We start from the raw sequence: 20,591 nt of genomic DNA, 5'->3' as shown, positions 1-20,591 counted from the left end.
TGGGTTCATTTAATGTTCAAATTATTTTTATCAAGCTTAAGGTATGGAGGTCCAAATTACAGAAAGATCCCTTACCTGGAAAACCCCAGGTCCCGAGCATTCTTAATAAAAAATCCTATACCTGTATATATAAGCACGCATTTTGTATTTTGTGTCCCTTTATTCAAGTTGTTGAAGAGAATTCCGTAGAGGAACAATAATGCCTTGAGTAGACAGAAGACAATCCTGAGAGTGAAATTAGGTCAAGCTTCTATAAAGGCTGAACTGTTCAGATAAGCAACGGGCAGGCTAAAGAGGCCAGTGGGGTTCTTATCTACCATCAAACTTTTCTATGTTTCTAGGTTACACATTCAAATAAGTTATTTGACTTTTAAATTACAAACCACGTTCCTGCTCATTGAAGCCTGAGGTACTGAATAATTTGTCTTTGAATTCTTTCTTCACAGCTATTTCGCCTGCTGATATCAATTATGGAGAAACCTTAAGTACACTTCGCTATGCAAATCGAGCCAAAAACATCATCAACAAGCCCACCATTAATGAGGATGCTAATGTCAAGCTAATTCGTGAGCTTCGAGCTGAAATAGCTCGCTTGAAAGCTCTGCTTGCTCAAGGGAATCAGGTTAGTGCTTTTAATTCTCAACTTATAATTAACTTTCTTTGAGTAATGGCATCTATTTCAGGGTCTTAATATGATCATTATCACTTATTTGAGTTAGAAGGAGCACATGCCTCTTTGAGAAATAAGAAAGTGACAAGACTCTAATAAGCCACTTTCTGTTGTTCATATCCAGTTGCAAGCTGACAGAAAGCCCTATTGTTTAAAGAGATGCTATTTTTGATGCATCTGCAATTTTTTAAAATCTAGACACAAAGAAGTACACAAGTTGCCATTTCAACAGTTTGCTGTAAACTTACACTGCCTATGTGCTGCCTTGTGCCATGAGAGCTGTTGTAAAGGTGGCCATATATAAGCTGTTGACTGAAGTAGCCAAATCAGCAGCTAATATCTACCAATAGCGTATCTGCCCATGTATGGGGCACTCCAATTGAACTGCCCCAGTGATAGCAAACTGAAAATCTGCCAGATATTGATCGGACAGGTTTAAAAATCTTGTTAGAGTTCTTGATCCATATATATAACTCCTATTCTGTTTAAAAAGCTGTATTTTAATTTAGTGGGATAGGTTTGTCAGTAGAAAAGCAGTCTGTAACACAGCAGATGCTGTAGGTCTCATTTATCAAAATTTGCCTGCCATAAAGTTCCTTTCGGACAGTATCTGACCTTAAAAAGTCAGTGGAAGCAATCTGCTGGAAGTTATGATTAGAGAGCTACTTTAATTGATGACTGGTTCTTTGCACCAATGCCAGTTTTGAAGGTTTTATATTATATTAACTTTCCCTGTATTCTCTGCCTAGTTCAGTAGAGGGTTTGATTCAGTTATGTATTCATAAATAACACTCTAAACAGCAAAAAGAAAAAAGTAGTAGTGTTGCTTTTTTTAAGGAGTCATTTATGTTCACAAAAGCTTTGTATTGAAGTAGTGCTATAATCCTGGAATGCTAGGGAACAAAGGTTTATAAAAGATTATTAGTGTGCTTCATTAACCCAAGGTGCAAACAGATCAACCCATTGTCTGTAGTGCATTGCAAGTGGCTCACTTATGATGGAATCAGCCAGTTAGAAGAAGTGAAATCTGACAGTGTCTCATAGCATGAGTGTGTTGGTTGCATCCAGGGAAATGTTAGGTTGAGGAACTCACAGATGAATCATTGACTCTATCAATAAATTCTAAGAAGTAAAAAACAATTTGAAAAGCTTATTCATTAAAGTAGAAAGAAAGTTAAAAACTAAGTCTATGTAAATACAGCCATAAACACTCGCAGAAAAGCTGCCCTTTATCAAAAGAAACAGGGGATTTCTTTTCTTTTGTGTATACATCTTCATCTGTGTCAGACTTCCTGCTCTCAGAAAAATCCTTCAGGGCATGGCATGAGTCTGCTCAGTTTACCCCTCTTCTCCTCCCCCTCCCATCTCAACTCTTTCCCCCTCCTTACTGTGTTGTGTAATCTGAGCTACCAGCAGCCAGAAGCTGCAGCATGGGAGCTTCTGAGACCAAGCTAAAATGGCATCTTAAACAGAGGTAGCTTCTAGGGCTGTTTACTCAGATATGCTAAAGCTTTCTACAGAATAAATATAGTGTTCTAGCTTGCACTGTTGTAACTAATCTATTGGCAATAAAATGCCAAAATTCCTTTCCTTCTCCTTTAAACGCCCATTGCAGTTGATTTAATTTTTATAGTAAAAAGACACACACTTTGGACTGTACTTATGCTTTTGACAACAGTTCTCAGGTAGTTTGACAACTGTGTCCTCTAGAACAAAATGTTCCCTCCGATTGCATTTAACAGCTTGATAATTAAAGGTCATTTGGTTTGTGAAGAGCCATCAAGTCAAAGATTGCTGACGTGTGGTTATTTGTGACTACTCTGCAGGTGGAAGGGCCAGCAGGGATAAAAGATTAAAAACATGACACTTTATTAGAAATAGCTGGGAGTACATGAGCACAATCTGTGCTTTTATATTGAGCTATACTATGCATTCATAGGGAGAGACTACAAGCTTACAAAAAAAATATTGCCAGCATGGCACACTGCTACCATCTTATTGTAGATACAGGTATCAGACCCATTATCCAGAAAGTTCCTAATTACAGAAAGGCCATCTCCCATAGACTCCATTTTAATTAAATAAGTCACATTTTCTTAAAAATGATTTCCTTTTTCTCTGTAATAATAAAACAGTACCTTGTACCTTGGAACCAAAACAATCCTATTGGATTTTATTACCGTTTAAATCATTTTTTTAGTAGACTTAAGGTAGGAGATCCAAATAACGGAAAGACCCCTTATCCCGAATACCCCAGGTCCTGAGCATTCTGGATAACGGATCACATACCTGCATGATGTTTTTTTTAGGTGTGGGCAGTATTAGGTTGTTGGTATTGGCGGTATGGTGGTGATAGCATACTGCTGTGGGCTGCTTTTTTTTTTAGCAAAGATTGTGCATTTTTAAAAAAAAGCATAGATGGAACAGGGAAATACTGTATACTCTTTTTTCATTTATAAACTTTTAAGATAACATCAACCAGTGGTTTATAGGAAGTAAATTATATAGGACATGCATGCTAGCAGAGCACAGCAAGTATATTCTTTAACTTGCAGCTTTTCCCAACAAATGAAGTACATAATATGTTGATAAAGCAGACAGATTTCATGATATATACAACCCATTTAAAAATCCCCATTTCTGACTTTTTTATGCTTCATTGCTGACTGTGTTAGTCAGGGCTGTATTAGTGTGGGGCGGGCAGGGGGAGGCACATAGGCGCTCTTGCTTCCCATAGTGCTCTTGTACTTGAGCCCCCCAGTTATTGCACGTATATTTACACAAAAAGATAAAACTTTCTTCTTTACCTTTTGTATCGGTTATTTGTATGTTCAGTGTTTACATACATTTATTGCACAGTACAGAGGAAATGGTTGGAAAGTCTAAATCACTGGGGGTGGGGTACCAAATGCTAGGCACACTCACATTAATGTTATAGCTTACCTAATTCCTTGGGCAAGTGCTTATGTTAGCAGAAAACTGCACGACCCTGGGTGTTTCTGCAGAAGTTCTTCAATGTGATCTTTCCTCCTTTTCTTGGGGGGGGGGGGGGGCTTGCACATGCTCACTAGAGTGAAAGAGCTGTCTTTTCATTTCCAAGTTCCGCCTTCACTCCACTGCGCATGCTCCTGCTCCTGTAACAAAAAAAAAAAAAAAGAGAGAAAACTCAGAAGGGGAAGGTGACGAGGATCTTCTGCAGAAATACCCTGGGCCGGTGCAGTTTTTAGAGAACAGGAGCCCTGGCCCAGGGTGCCAGGTAATCGATCTCAATCAATGTGGGGTGCCTAATATTTTGCCACCCCCCAGTGATTTAATCTTTCCTTCTGCTTTAATAATTATAATATTAATGATCCTGAATGACTGCCTTGTAAATGCCTACTGGTTAAAACTTACAACTGTCTGTGTAAAGAAGAAGTAATCTGTCATGACAAAACCATAACTCAGTAGATCAAAGCAAGTTATTCCCCCTCCCACCCTCATAAAATGGAGTGCAGGCTGTAGCCCAAACCTCTGCACCACCAGAAACATTTCTTTCATATATACTCAAGGTATATTTACACATTCCTTCCGCTTTAGAAAATGTATTGTTATTTATTACAATGATTATTGCAGGATGCTTTAAAAAAATACTGACAGCACCAATATAATTTATGAAAAATAGCTTACTTTACTTAGGGTGCAGAGATGTAATTGGCCGCATTGTTTGTTTATTTACGTGAAATGTGCTGTGAAGTTCCCTAAAGAGATGATTCATTATATTTTGAACAGTAATCAACTGTTCTCTTTCAGGCTTGCTGCAAAAATAACAACATAAAGAAGGATGTTATGTTTAATAAACAGTGCGGTGCTATTAAAGGGAGTCTACCAGCCTATTCCTTGAAATAGCCATTGGCTTCTTTGCCATGATTTATCTACACTTATACTGCACTATAGTATCTCTTTGTACTATCTGTACAATAGTATCAATATAATGTTTGAAAACTGGATTGAATTGTTATTTTAATTTCTCTGTAAAGATATTTCCTGCCAGCTAAGTATACTTTGCTCTAGTGATGAGTGCTGGTTCGGACTGGGCTGGCGGGGCACCAAAAAAAAAACCCCATTTCCTCTGCCAACTGCTGGCAGCACTGGGCATCTCCCTCCTATCGCGGCCACAATTAGGAGTTTGGTATGTGGTGGGGGGGAGGGAGTTTGATGTCTTGACTGGGGTGGGGGGGCCCCCATGCAGCAGTCCTGTGGGCCCCCTAGTCCAGGGATCCCCAACCTTTCTTACTTGTGAGCCACAGTCCAATGTAAAAAAAACTTGGAGAGCAACACAAGCATCAAAAAAGTTCCTGGAGGTGCCAAATAAGGGCTATCAGCTTACAGGAGGCTTTATTTGGTAGTAAATCTTGTTTTTTTCAACCAAAACTTGCCATCAAGTCAGGAATTTAAAAATATCTACTTGGTTTGGGGGCACTGAGAGCAACATCTGAGGGGTTTGTGAGCAACATGTTGCCCCGAGCAACTGGTTGGGGATCACTGCCCTAGTCCGACCCTGGATGTGTGGGCCAACTTGAAACTCATTGGTTTGATGTCAACAGTCGCAGAAGATTTGTGGTTGGTGGGCGAGTTTGGGCTGAGCTCTTCCTTCTAAAGTTCTTGTCTGTGTCCAGCTTCTGCATCTAGCAGCCTCTATGTGGAGGTGCGTCTCTGCCCTGCCCCCCCCTTTTGACTTCAGAGATGGGAAGAGCACGGGTCTATAAATAAAGGGGCATTACTGGGTTGGGTTGGGCGCAGATTGGTTAGGGTCGGGTACAGATCGACTTTTTGGAGGGCCCCATATATGGGAAGATAATCCGCAGAATCAGAAGCTTTCCAGTATATAGCTTTACAATGAAGGTTTTTATTTCTAATCTTACCTTCTTTCTCACCTTTTTTCTGCTTCCCTCCTTGTAGATTGCACTTTTGGATTCTCCCACAGCTTTGAGCATGGAAGAGAAACTCCAGCAAAATGAAGCACGCGTAAGTGTCAACCGTTTGTCTTTTATAACCATCCTTTATTCATCCTTTATTGCGCCCCACAGATAATTTATTTCAACATATTCAGTGTTTTATGATTGGCACTGGCAGTAAAATGAACACCTAAAGTCAGCACTGGCTGTTATTTTTAGATGTTCTTTATTCATACTGGTGTACTGATGTTCCATAAATATATATTTAGTATAAGCATAAAATATAAAGGTATGCATGTGTAAATACTCTTCTCTCTATGAACATGTAGGATGGAAACCTTTATCACACAAAATAGCACTGTTACTACCAGCCTATAAATATTAACTAGGGTTCCTTTAAATGATCTACAGCATTTTAAAATGGATTTGGTTTATTACATTATTTCTCTATTGACTGATCTAGTAGTTTTATTAATGAAAGAAAAGCAAGACAGTTTAAATGTTTGCATATGTCTTTTTTTAGGTTGAAGAACTGACCAAGGAGTGGACCAACAAATGGAATGAGACCCAAAACATACTCAAAGTAAGAATTTACTGTGCTGTTTTGGTGTGGGAGTCTCTGTTCAAGGCAGCATATAAAAAACCTTCCTAGTCATGTTTGTTTAGTTTAAAGGGAAGTTCTTTTCTCCCTAAGCCTCTTTCGCATGTTATATTCTAGGGGCAGATTTATCAAAGTGTGATATTAGAGCACACCACAGAAAAACACACCCACTTTCTATTTATTCCTATGGATTTTTTTAAGCATATTTATCAATGGATGAAAGTTAGAGTTCACCATAAATACTTCTTTTTTGTGCTAAAGTCGGTTGGGGGTCTTTGCATCACCCCATAGCTTGGGATCACAACCAGATGCAAACCAGGGAAAGGAGAGCTTGAATTTGGCCCTGGAATGTAAAGGGGGTGCTACAAATGTTTTACTGAGTAATTATACAGTAAGAAGCCGCTAGTGGTTCTTTCCTTTCCAAAAGTACCACACATTTTCAGTTGCTTTCTATTTATTTACTACAGTTTTTCTTAAATGTAAGTTTTAAAAATGCATCGGTTTTATTTTCATCTACCATATTTGCCAGTGCCGGCACAGTAAGCCACATCGCTGGTTTTCTTAACTGTTGTGGTTTAATACATAGGGGCTGATTTACTAACCCACGAATCCGACCCGAATTGGAAAAGTTCCGACTTGAAAACGAACATTTTGCGACTTTTTCGTATGTTTTGCGAGTTTTTTAAAACTTAACGCTACGAAAAATGCGCAACTTTTCGCGTAAGTTTTAACGCTACGAAAAATGCGCAACTTTTTACGCAACTTTCGTAATGGATACGAAAACTCGCGTTTTTACGCAAAAATCGTATTGGTAACGAAAAATTCGTAAAGAATCCGAAAAAATCGCAAAGCATACGAAAAAATCGCAAAATACCGATCATTACGAAAAAAATGCAATCGGACTCCATTCGACCCGTTCGTGGGTAAGTAAATCAGCCCCATAGTGTTAATGGTTTTGTTCAGGTGAGTTGAACCTTTTAGTAACTATTACTCTCACCTATAAAAATAAATAAATAATTAATAAATTCCAGATAAAAATAAAAATAAATTCCAGAAAATGCTTGTATAGAAGATATATATCTAGTATTTTTTGTTTAACAAGACACAGAAAAAGTATTTACAACAAAACATGTGAGTTTGTCTCTTTTGGAGGATACAGAAACAAAGTACAGACAGATGTTTAGGAAGAAACTTTGGATGTGACTTTAGACTTTCACTTCAGTTATGCAGTGTTCAAAGGTCACATGAAATTAAAGGTTTGGATGTGGTTTATCCAAATCCTGTTGAAAATCAGACACATCTCACACTAAATTCTCTATTCATGCCATTCCAGTATACCATTGCTTGATATAAAAATACAGGTATGGGACCAGTTAGGATTCATTACATCTTGGTTAGGATCAAGTACAAGGTAGTGTTATATTATTACAGAGAAAAAGGAAATATATTTTAAAATTTTGAATTATTTTATTAAAATAGAGTCTATGGGAGAGGAGCTTTTTGAATTACGAGTTTCCGGATAACCGATCCCATACCTGTATAAAGTTATTGTGTTCATTAGTGGATATCTTCACATACACAATGACACACACAGCACTTGCTTCTTCTGTTACTGAAACTCATGAGTATTCTACATTATAGCTCTCTTCTAGCCCACCATGATTTTTATGCCAGATATCTGTCACCTTCTTGACTAGGAACCACAAGTGTATCTTTATGTGATTTCCAAATGACTTAACAGGCTAGTTCTCAGAAAGCATTCACACTTTAAAGAGAGAAGAAAGTGTAACTACCTGGCAGATGGCTGACAGGATGATCTGATTGTGTTTAATGTCTGGGAAGGGATTGAACTGAGAAGAAAGCGAGGCATATTCCTTAGAGATGCTGCCTTCAATAATGAGATAATCCTTTCTTTTTATTTTTTACTTACATGCCAGGCTCAGTAAACATTAATGCTAAAGTGGACCAGTCTTCCTTGCCTTTTTCACTTTCACTTGTTTTGTACTTTATTTTAAAATGCGAAGGAAATTTACCGTCCCAAAGAAGCTGCACATACAGTGGCATACATAGTTTTAGCCAGATGAAAAATCTAGTGTAAGGTGCAGAGCACAAGGATCTGTAAACCATAACTATTCTGTACATATTCCATGTTTGATAGAGAAAGGGCACTTCAGGGTCTGAATTATTTCTATTCTACTTACTTCACAAAACTGTTTGTTGACAGAATGTAAAAAAATATATACGTCATGAAGGGCCATTTAAGAACACAGCCAGAAGTACGGTCAGACTACAATGGACACCAATGTTGAACTTACTGATACCTTTTATCACAGATACTTGCATCAAGACTTTTTACACTGCTTTATAGTTGCACAAAGAGCTTCCCTTGAAGCTTTTGACACCCTTAAAGTGAAACTGACACTAAAAACTACTTTTCAAAATATTAATGAACATAAAAAGTTAACTATAGGTCATGTTGATCATTTTTCACTGACAGGACTGATTCTGTAAATAATTGTTACTTGAAGTTCCTAAACCTGACTGTTTTGCCAACCTGACTATCCCTTCTCAAGCTGTCAGTTACAGCTTCTAATGCTAACGGCCTACTGCTGCACAAATATGGCATCCCCCTCATAGGGGAACATGGGGGATCAGACAGGGAATGTGAAAGCATCAGGAAATACTGTACTTTCAAGACATAATTATAAAGAGAATACAAAGATAATTTTTTGATAGATGTAAAAAAGGTTTAATTTCTGGTGTCAGTATGTATTTAATGTGGTAGTAATTCCAGGTCTCTGAATACAGGTTGGGTAAATAGCATTTGTGCCAAACTAACCCCATGCTAATGCCCTTTTAATACCAATGCACAAATGGTGCAGTCCTAACTTGCAGTTTGCAGCACAATTCTGGGAAAAAATACTGCACATAGGTATACACAGGGAGCACCGCTCACACTCCAAATGTGATTTTGGAAGGGAAAGCCATTGTTTAAGTTCCTTTAAAAAGTAAAATTTACAATTGTATTAGAAAAATCAGCATATTTTTACTTCTCAGCTTTATAGACAGGGCTTATGGGGTTCTACTGTTTCAGTGTATGGGATATGTAAACCCTATTTAACCCTTCCATGCCCCCAGTGAAAAAACACTATGTTCCACTTGATACTAGGTGACACCCCTGCTAGCTTCTTGTGAATGGTTTAAAACCATTTACTGCAAACGGAGCCAGTAACACATTCATAGTAGCTACTGGAAACAAAACAAGAGCAGAAAATGTGTCCAGATACTATTTCCATTTGGCATAGGAAAATACTTAAATTGGTTGTTCATCTTGCGTTAACTTTTAGTATGATGTAGAGAGTAATATTTGGAGACAATTTGTAGTTTTTTTGTTATCTGTGTTTTTTCACTTTTTGTTCAGGAGCTCACCAGTTTGGAATTTCAGCAGCTATCTGGTTGCTAAGGTCCATATTTAACAACCAGGAAGTAGTTTAAATGAGAGATTGATATATGAATAGGAGAGGGTCTGAATAAAAAGACAAATAATAAAAAGTAACAATAACAAAAAAAAATGTAGCCTCACAGAGCAATAGGCTGCTGGGGTCAGGGACCCCCATTTGAAAATCCCTTATCCGGAAACCCATTATCCAGAAAGTTCCAAATTACAGAAAGGTCATCTCCCATAGACTCCATTTTAATCAAATAATTCTAAATTTTAAAACAGATTTAATTTTTATCTGTAGTAATAAAACAGTACATTGTATTTGATCCCAACTAAGCTATAATTAACCCTAATTGGAGGCAAAACAATCCTACTGGGTTTATTTCAGGTTTAAATGATTTTTAAGCAGACTTAAGGTATGGAGATCCAAATTATGAAAAGCTCCCTTATCCAGAAAACCCAGATTCCTGAGCATTCTGGATAACGGGTCCTATACCTGTAATTCAAAAACTATAAAATATAAAAAATGTAGAATAATTGAAAAGTTTCTTAAAATTGGCCATTCTGTAATTGCTGTTTCTTTAGAGCCTGTACATAGCTTGTTGTGTTGCATTGCCAGCCTGAGCAGTATTTCAGATATTAGCAAAATGAAATTAAACTACATTTTTAAAGAAGATATTTTCCTTTAATTTGTTTTTTTTTCACAATTGTATTAGTTATCAGTTGCCCCTTTTTGTACTGTGAAAGTGCAGTCATCTTAAAGCACAGCTTCTAGGGAAGACTTCAGCATGTTGGAGACCCCCTCGGCACATACAGGGTAAATCTCTTGAGTAGATACTGGAGATGAAACTTTCTAAATGCTTAATTAAATATTTCTCAGTTTGAGCAAACATTATTGGATCCACTGTATCTTGAAAAATTTATGGCTCTATTTACGAAGGTTCAGCATTTTATAAACGACTGCTTGGAGAGAGATAAAAAATGATTTATTATGAAGTATGCCTACCAAGTTCATAGGAAATTTGCATAGGAAATTGAGAAACATTTTGATGAGACTTATTCCTTATTTCCTAGACATATGTTACAAATACCAAGCAGTTGTGAATTAAAGGGGAAATAAATACTTTTTAGAAATGCAATACTTATTGTTAAGTTATTTTACCATAATAGCTGTTTAACAGACAGTTATATATCAGGAACAGTTTCCCAATGGCTACTTGGTCTCCTGTCTCTTTTATTCTGTACCTGCCGTCCCAGTTGGGTAAAGAAATGTTATACACCCTGACTGGGATTGTCATTCCCCCCCCCCCCCCAAAATATGAACCATATATGCACACACACTGCTCAGATAATTTATCTGTTCCTGTGATTATACAGCATTAGGTGCAATTGTAGGGAGAACATCAATAAAAGTCAATGGCAGCAACATTCATCCTCACGTTTCATTGGTGCCGTAATCACACTATAAGGGGGCTTTTGGGGTGCAGATCTAAGCCATATCAACTATTTTTATTACAGGTATGAGATCAGTTATCCGGAAGCCCGTTATTCAGAAAGTTCCAAATTAAGGAAAGCCCCTCTTCCATAGACTCCATTATAAGCAAATCTAATTTTTGAAAATAATTTCCTTTTCTCTGTAATAATAAAACAGTACCTTGTACTTGATCCCAACTAAGATATAATTAATCCTTATTTGAGCCAAAACAATCCTATTGGGTTAATTTAATGTTTAAATTATTTTCAGCAGACTTAGCCGGAAAACCCCAGGTCCTGAGCATTCTGGATAACAGGTTCCATACCTGTATAAGTAAAAAAAAAAGTAATTTGAGACATGTTTTGTCATGTAGTGACCATATTGAAAATTTCTCAGTCTACAAATCACCACTTATGACAATTTTTTTCTTAAAGGTTGGTTTTCTCAGTTGGTCTTTTTTTTTTTTTTTTTTTACTTATACTGTAGTTGTTTAATCATTTACCTTTTTTTCAGATTCTTTCCAGCTTTCAAAAGGGAGGTCACTGGCCCCAGCCGCCAAAAAATATTGTAGTCTCCAGTTCATACTCCAGTTTTTCATTCAAACAACGGCTTGGTTGCTAGGGTAATTTGAACCCTAGCAACCAGATACCTACTAAAATACCGAACTGGAGAGCTGCTGAACAAAACCCTAAATAAAAAAAAAAGTGAAGACCAATTGCGAATTATCTCAGAATATCAACCTCTACATCATACTAATGTTTAATCTTAAGGTAACAACCCCTTTAAGGTGCAATAGACCAACCATAAACTGCTCTTTGCAAATTTGCAGTGTAGCAAAAACAGAAAATTGCCAAGGAATCTGTTTGGTAAAAGGCCAAATAAATAACAATAATCACAGTCTATAAACTGTAATGTTGCAATTTAATTTTAGGGGATCTGTTGCCCATGTAACCCATATATATATAATATATAGTTTGATCAGTCTAATTGATTGTTTTATGGACAACACTTAAATATACTGTTTAGTCTGATTTAAACAAACTGTGGGGTTCACTAGTTCACTCCACTTTTTTCCCCCTTATAAATACCCAGATATGCAGATATGTCTTCATTGTGAATGCAGAGGCCAACATCTTCCACTATTTCTATGGTTTAGCAAGTGTAATTAGTACACCCCATTTATACATTTAGCACCCACAGCTTTGTTAGTGTAAAGTTACTGTATATACTCGAGTATAAGCCTAGTTTTTCAGCACCCAAAATGTGCTGAAAAAGTCACCCTCGGCTTATACTCGAGTCGGGTGCCATGGGTCCCTCCAGACCAGCACCCTCTGTCCTTTTTGTGCAAATTAGGCCACCCGCAACCAGACCCTTCTGTGCTCTGGCCTGCTCCCAAATTCATCTACCATCCTCACCTGTCCCATTCTGCACTAGACATTGCACATTATATTCTATATAAACTATATATAGTTTTGAAGGATTTTAACTCTTTGTGTTTTAGCTTGGTTGCTGATTGAGTTAAGTGGGTAGTACACTTAAGGTATCATCGTTGATACCATATTGTTTTTGTTGACCCTCTTCTCCACTTACAGAGCTAGTTTACTGTTTTTCTTTGAAATAAATATTTAAAACCATATACCCCACTGATGCCTCATGTAATGTAATTTTATTGGTATTTATTTTGATTATTGAAACTTAGCAGTTGCTGCTGCATTTCCCACCCTAGGCTTATACTCAAGTCAATACGTTTTTCCAGTTTTCTTAGGTAAAATTAGGTACCTTGGCTTGTATTCGGATCGGCTTATACTCGAGTATAGGTACCTTACATTAAATCCTGGATATCAAACTACAGTAGAACCGCCATTGTAAGTTTTTTTTCAGAGGACCAGAACAAAATGTAGGAATATCAAGGAAATGCATTATATATTATTTCAATTCGAATAAACTTGAAATTTCACTAAACTCGAATATTCAAAAATGAAAAGTCTCATCATTTATAATGGGTCTAAATTTAAATCTGAATGTTAATAAATCAGCCCCTGCGAGTAGAACTTTCAAGTGGTATGTTTCAATCCGTATAGGTATTCATATGATGAAGATGTTTTTAGTGTTATTCACATTTTTTTTTTTTGTGTTAGTCTGCAGTTGTTTTCATGTTGACATCTGTGCATTTTGCATTCATTTATATGCACGTCAAACAATTCGTATTCGACTGATAATTTGCACTAAAGCAAAATAAAACTTAAGAGAAAATAAGCAAAAAATAAGCTCCAAATACAATCCAATTGGAGTCCACAAGCAAGAATTAGTATATTGATGCTGTGGAGTGCTGAATGCTAAATGCTGTTTGTTATGGTGTGACTGTGCATACAGAAGCATTTATTTACTGACATTATTCATGGCTTTCATGGTGCAGGTGATTTATATACAAACTGCTACACAGGGTTACACACAGCAAATGGCAAGCACTTTAATGAATATGACAGGTTTAAAACATAAACACAACTAATCAAATCAAGAAAATTGAACAATAAACATTTTGTCTGGTAGAAACGAATGCATGAAAAAGACTCCATGTTAACCCACTAAGTGGAAGAAACATCATGTGTGCTTCAAGTGGAAGTCCACGCTCCCTTTGTTTGTTTACCTTGCTTTCCACTGTATATCAAAAGTCACTAAAGTACAGGTATGGGACCTGTTATCCAGAATGCTCGGGACCTGGGTCTTTCCGTAATTTCCATAACTTAAGTCTGCTAAAAATCATATAATTATTGATGAAACCCAATAGGATTGTTTTGCCTCCAGTAAGGATTAACTGTATCTTAGTTGGGATCAAGTACAAGGTACTGTTTTATTATTACAGAGAAAAGGGAATCATTTAACCATTAAATAAACCCAATAGGGCTGTTCTGCCCCCAATAAGGGGTAATTATATCTTAGTTGGGATCAAGTACAGGTACTGTTTTATTATTACAGAGAAAAGGGAATCATTTAACCATTAAATAAACCCAATAGGGCTGTTCTGCCCCCAATAAGGATTAACTGTATCTTAGTTGGGATCAAGTACAAGGTACTGTTTTATTATTACAGAGAAAAAGGAAATCATTTTTAAAAATTAGAATTATTTGCTTATAATGGAGTCTATGAGAGACGGCCTTTCTGTAATTTGGAACTTCATTGTCCACCTATTACATTCATAAAGAATAACAGAGAATATCATAGCCTGGACAATTCTGATGTTATTTTTTATAGACACACCTGTACCATTAATTTGATCACCTTTTCCTGGTTTTACCTAGTTGCAGTCCGTGTTGTACTTCTTGACAAATAGATTATTGTCAATGCCGAGGAGGCAAAAGGTATCTCCTTGTCTTTGGCATCACCTCTGTGGTTAGCAGCCTGACCTCACATTCCACGCATCCTTCCATGTTCCTTATTGTGTTGTTCTGTAACTTTATTTTAAGGATCTTCAATTATCTTTTACTATTTGCATATAAGCAATGAGGCTTCTTTCATTTTATGGTCAGCGTACAGGTTGAAGTAAGAGCATAGTATGCCACCTTGTCTGTCAGTCCTGAACCAGTGTGAATATTCTTTTTCTTGACTGTGGCTTCTTGTTCATTGTAGAGGTACATCATACAAAGACACTGATCCATTCAAGAAACATGCAGGGAAGGCCTTTAAAATGCTACCCTGCACTTATATAATACAATGCGTTTAAAACATTACCCAGTTAACCGACCCTATTTTTGTTGATCACAAACACCTTTTCTTACAGCCCTGTCACAAGCATAATATTACCTCTTAGGGGATAAAATTCTGTCTGGCCTGTTGGATATTTGCACCACCCCTGTAAGGACAACATGCGACTTAAAAAAAGAAAGCATGAGCATTCATAAAGGAGAACAGCAGAGTATATTTGATCAGTTTTGTAGAAATGTTACTGCTATAAAAAGTGTACAAATAACCAGAACATATTTATGGAAACAAGACAGAAGAAAGACAAGTCAAATAACATTGCTTTGCATTTAGAGAACAGATTTATAAAATGGCTAAGTACAAATAGCTATATTATGAATTTTTAAATTCCCTATTCCTTAATCTAAAAAATATTTTTTTTTTTATATTTTAATAGTGGGCACTATGTGCTAAAGCCAGTGAATGGGGACATAGGGTAGTTTAAATATGACATAGATATTGAGTTTATGTATAAAGGCCCTATGTGTTCTTGCTGTTTATGCAGGTATATTATTTTATGTATTGTTCTCTCAGAACTTAGTCTCTTTTTACATGTTATCTCTCTACATTTCTCATACTCCATTAATTTTTGTAGCATACCTGGCTCTGTGTTATAACGCTCCAGAGAGTCTGTTCTGTAAGCCAGATTCCTGAGGCTCTGGAGTTCCTGTAAATGCCTCATAATGGAGCATCAGATGAATGGGGCAGAGAGCACTTCTTTCCTGTTGGCTCGACAGATGTGAGACAGATGTTAGAGTTTTGGATTCTGATTGTAAACACTCTCATCCACTGGTTTTTCATTTTTTTTTTTCAACCTTTTTTTACCTTACAAAAGATACACTGATTGTACGAAATCCTATTGGCAAATTTCTCATGGAAAAAACAAAACAAGTTATTCAGCTGAAACCCAAGTATGATAAATGCAGACAAGCAAATGTAGATTGCTTCTTAGTTCAGAGAGGTATAATAGCAATTAGCAGAAAGCTCATCCCAAGAAAATACAAAGGGATGTTTACAGGTTATAATCAGAATATAATTTTTCTTCCATTCTAACAAGCATACTGATTTGCCATTTTTAGCTTATAAAGACAAACACCATAATTTAGTTCCCCCCCCCCAGCCCTGAAGATAGATGATGCCACTGTCAGTCATAGTCTATTCAGTATAAAGCAGCTAGCACATTTTCCATTCTAAACATAGATTAAGGTACAGTCAGTTTCAGTTTGGTTGTTATAATAAAGTACAAAACCATCTCCATTTCAGAAAGCTTTTTCCAGTTTGTGGCGATACATGAACCCAATTTCTTCGAGATAATGAAAAAAGTATCCGAGCATTCTTTTTCCACTAGGAAGCTAAAATTACTTTCTGGCTTCTTTGTCTCCAACCAATTTCCCTAATCCTAGTTTGTTAGCTGTGATGAAAAGTCTGAAATTAGTAGGCAAGTTTAACTTCTTGTTGAATAGTTTGATAGTGTTGGATTATTAAGCCTTCTGTCACACTGTACCGACAGTCTTCTCCTGCATTAAACGCTAATCCTAAATGAACTTCAGCCATGCATTGAGGACAATGTTGGCAATCCTTCATTTTGAACTCCTAATGAGATTTTTTTACTAATGTTTGAATTTTACACATTACTTCTTTTGATAGGAGTCCCATATTGTTGTTCCTGATATCCTCTTTAATGTTGTTAATTTTATTAAAATAATAAAGGAAAATAAGCTTTATATTTTTATTACCATATGTGATCTAGTGCTCTCATATATCATAAATAGCATCATTATCTGTTTATGGGTATGTTGTGGGTAGTGAATGCTCCTTTCATATCTTCTTTGACTGTGTAGTTAAAAAGTGAATATGTGCATAGAAAAAGAATGCTTTGCGCACAAAATACAAAAAGTCATTGCAGTTATAAAATAGTATTAAGGTGGGTATACACAGGCCGATAAAAGCTTTTGACCAATTTAGTTCCCGCCAGACCGAGTTGGCAGCTTATTGACCTGGGTATGTGGGCCCCTGATGGGCCTGCCTAACCGATACCAGCCCTGTATAGTACACATGGTACTGAATCACTCACTTTAAATCAAGTTATAAGTACAAGATAAATTGTGATAACAAGCCCATGACAATTGGCTCAGTGGTTGGCCAGCTTAGTTTTGGCCAATCATAGTTACTTTAACTGCACCAAGGCTTATTAAGCAAGTTCACAGATCATTGTACAGCAAAGTCAGAAATTGTGTACATTGTACCCCAGAATCTGTGCTTATTTTTGACTAGCATTAGTGGGTCACACATTGACCATATACTTCCACTAATGTCTCTAAAAATATCTCGGAATTCTGGAAAAATATCTCGGAAATATCCACGGAATTCTGTTAAACTGGCCATGCTCATTTCTATAAGTTTATGCATATATGCATTTTTTTAAATATTTATAAAAATCCATGTACATGTGGGTAATACATGATACATGCAGAGTCTCACATACTGTATTCCAATACACACTTCAGAGAATTTACAAGGAAGTTACTGGAGGTTTCATCATGAGTGCACAGCTTGCACTGACAGAGGGGCAAGATATGAGGGCTCATTCACTTACATTTATTTTCCTGATTTACATTTATTGAAGGCAAAAATAAATTCTTGCCAAATGTATCATGCGTAGCTTGTGGAGCTGAGTAATGTAACTAGCTTTCTTTTTGCCTTGGTTAGGGATTACCATTCCAGAGCTTCTCTGCTAATATTATAGAAACTACACACATTTATTAGAAGTATTTCTGTTTTGTACTTATAAGTACAGATCAGAATCATTTCCATGTGTTTCCTACATATGCCCCTCTTTCTGTAAATAAGCTAGATCACATTTAATCAATCTGCTTGTGGAACTTTCTGTAATAATTCAGATCTCCTACCTTAAGTCTACTCAAAAATTAATTTAAACAGTATTTAAACCCAATATATTGTTTTAGCTCTAATAAGGATTAATTATATCTTAGTTGGGATTAAGTACAAGGTGCTTTTTATTATTATTATAGAGAAAAACGGAATTGTTTTTAAAAATGTGAATTATTTGATTAAAATGGAGTCTATGGGAAATGGCATTTCTGTAATTTGGAACTTTCTGGATAATGGGTTTCTGGATAAGGGGTCTGATACCGGTACTGCCTTTAATGGGTTTTAGTGAGTTTCCTCAAGAAGTTTTCCTACTGCAAAAAAATCCACTCATGCTGTGAGTCCCAGACTAATAGAACAGCTTATAGAGTAGCAGCTGGTTGCACCAGATACATTGCTGGGCAAAGGAAGCATATGCACCAGTTACTGCTGTAGGTATTTCCTTGGTCTAACATCTGATTCCAGCAGGACCTGCCCAGCTGCCAAACAATATGGCTGGCTAGTGTGAAGCAATAAAAAACTATTATATTTCAAAATCATTAAAACTAGTAAAAAGGATGTTCATTTTAACATTTATTACAGTTTAAATACATTTTATAGATATCCCAGTACACCCCATTATTTAGGGTTCTTCTAAATCCTTACAATGCAAGAAAAACATTTTTGAAAGTTTTCTATTAATATTGTATTAAATAGTCTAAAAAAAAAAAAAAAAGACAAATCACCAGATGGCAGAGAAACAGACAGAGGAACAATCATAGGCTCGTGGCTGGCCGGGAAGCCGTGATGTGAAAGGCAAAACGGCCCATTTTGCACAATATTATGCATCTTTTGTTTTATGGAGAGCAATTTCGGTTATTGTAGACCTATATAATGTGAGACAACAGATGTACAATTTCACTCCCAACCATATTGTGCTTGTGGAATCATTTCCCCTGCCTGAACGCTAGGTGGCACTTACACGCCAGCTATAGAGCTGAACTTCTCGATGGCCGTTTAACTTGTATGCATTTCAAACGGCAGTATGGATAAATATCACATAATATATGCATTTCTAAACAATAATAAAATAAGCACTGACCAGAGGCAAATAAAAGTTTATTTCTTCACTACAATTTACACAGAGCAATAATAGGCCAGTGGTGTGATGGCAGTTGCCTATACTGTTTGCTTGTTTATGTAGATTTATTCAAAAGCTTCATGCTTCTGAGTGTCTAGAGCTGGCATAGCTCCTGCCGTTACAGTCTGCAAGATTCTAGATATTCTCAGCAGTGGTGAGATTAGCCTGTCATAATGCTTTTGCGGGTATCCTGAAAGCTTGCATTGCTAGGGCATCTTGTACTAATGAAGATGTCAGTAGATCAGAGAACTAAGAAAGTACAATTTGGATTAACCCTTTCACATCAAAGGGTTCCACTGGTAGTTATATGTAGCCATGTGACACCTGCTGTGTGGGGCAAGTACTCTGGGGCACCTAGCTAGGCTTCTATTCCTGTGTCAAGGATATAAGTATATGTTATACTGTGGCAAGCTTTAGCTACCATGACTCACTTCTCTTTGTAGGGCTCATTTAAAGCCGCAGCCACTGTTGCAGTTGTGCAAAATATCCCTGCAGTCGTTGTGTGAGTCAGTGTTATTCATTAGAAGTCCAAAGCAGCTCTTTGCTCTTGCACCCTTGCTCCTCACCAGTCTCTCCGTATGAATCACACACAAATCCATTTGTTGACGCTAGGAAACCTCAAAGGTTACAGTAGCTCTGGGCTTGCATCAATACACACAGCACACTTGTGCTGAAAAATTCAACGTGCAGGCAGAATCTTGATAACAATTGGTAGAAATCCCAAATCAGAATGCATACAGACAATTGCATTTGCTTTGAAGCATTGAAAGCGGCTCCAAGTGCAGTTCCCCCTTACAGCATCAAAGGCACTGGAATTATGGGAAAATTGCCTTCTGGGTAAAAAACATGGCAATTTCTGTCTGGCATTCACTTTGCACACTGAACTTGCATTCATAAATGAGCCCTGGGTTGAAGCTGCTGAGTTACAATGAAGTGTGCAAACACTTAAAGTGGTGCAGTGTTTTCAACTTTTTACCAAGCAGTATGTTTTAAATATACACTAGTATGTCTAGGACTGAATTGGAATTGGCTTCTTTGAAAATGTAACCCTAACTGTTTTTCATTGATTGAACGTGACAAGAAGGGACTTGCCGTCACTCTTTGTATAGATAGTGCATCTAACATTAAAAAGTAGAGCATGTCAAACACAAATAGGGGATTATTTTGAGATCTGAAAAGTAATTCTAAGAAATAATGTACAGAGTTTATACAGCCACAAATTAAAAGATTTGGGAAAAATCTGTCCAGAAACCCCTAATCTCTATGTAGTAATGTTTATATTCCCAACAAAGAGCAGCCCTTTGGTAGTAGAGTTCCAGTGGTCTCCTACCCCAAGCTTCTTATTAAATAACTTATGGGAAAAGAATAGCCTTCTGTATGGAAACATCCTTCCTTTTTATCAGTTGTCACATTTTTAACAGAAAAGTTTGTGGTTAGAAATGTTTTGCCATTGCCCATTGCCCCTTGCCCCTTGCCCCTTGCCCCAAGCAGGCATAAAGACAGGAGTTAGTTTCTCTTAAATAACATATTCGTATGGATCCTTTCTGCCTGCAACAAATGGGGCAAAGCTAGTCAAACACCCTATTTAATTGCAATAAAGCATTGTACCTGTAGAAGATTTTTTTTTCTTGCCATATTTATATATATATATATATATAGATATAGATATATATAGATATATATAGATATAGATATATATAGATATAGATATATATAGATATAT

At 36.7% G+C, this 20,591-nt stretch overlaps 1 protein-coding gene across 4 annotated transcripts in view; it reads left to right on the top strand.

Moving 5' to 3' along the window:
* kif16b (kinesin family member 16B) overlaps positions 1-20,591 on the top strand; it is a 131,943-nt gene that overhangs the window by 29,927 nt on the left and 81,425 nt on the right. For all 4 annotated transcript variants that reach the window (XM_002931754.4, XM_012963845.3, XM_012963844.3 and 1 more), the window contains 3 exons: positions 447-622; positions 5,609-5,674; positions 6,128-6,187. In XM_002931754.4, coding sequence (XP_002931800.1) covers positions 447-622; positions 5,609-5,674; positions 6,128-6,187 — 302 coding nt within the window. The remainder of the gene's footprint in view (positions 1-446; positions 623-5,608; positions 5,675-6,127; positions 6,188-20,591) is intronic.

This window comes from Xenopus tropicalis, chromosome 5 (genome assembly GCF_000004195.4).
Source record: "Xenopus tropicalis strain Nigerian chromosome 5, UCB_Xtro_10.0, whole genome shotgun sequence".
Lineage (NCBI taxonomy): Eukaryota > Metazoa > Chordata > Amphibia > Anura > Pipidae > Xenopus > Xenopus tropicalis.
This window is presented reverse-complemented; position numbering and strand designations above follow the sequence as displayed.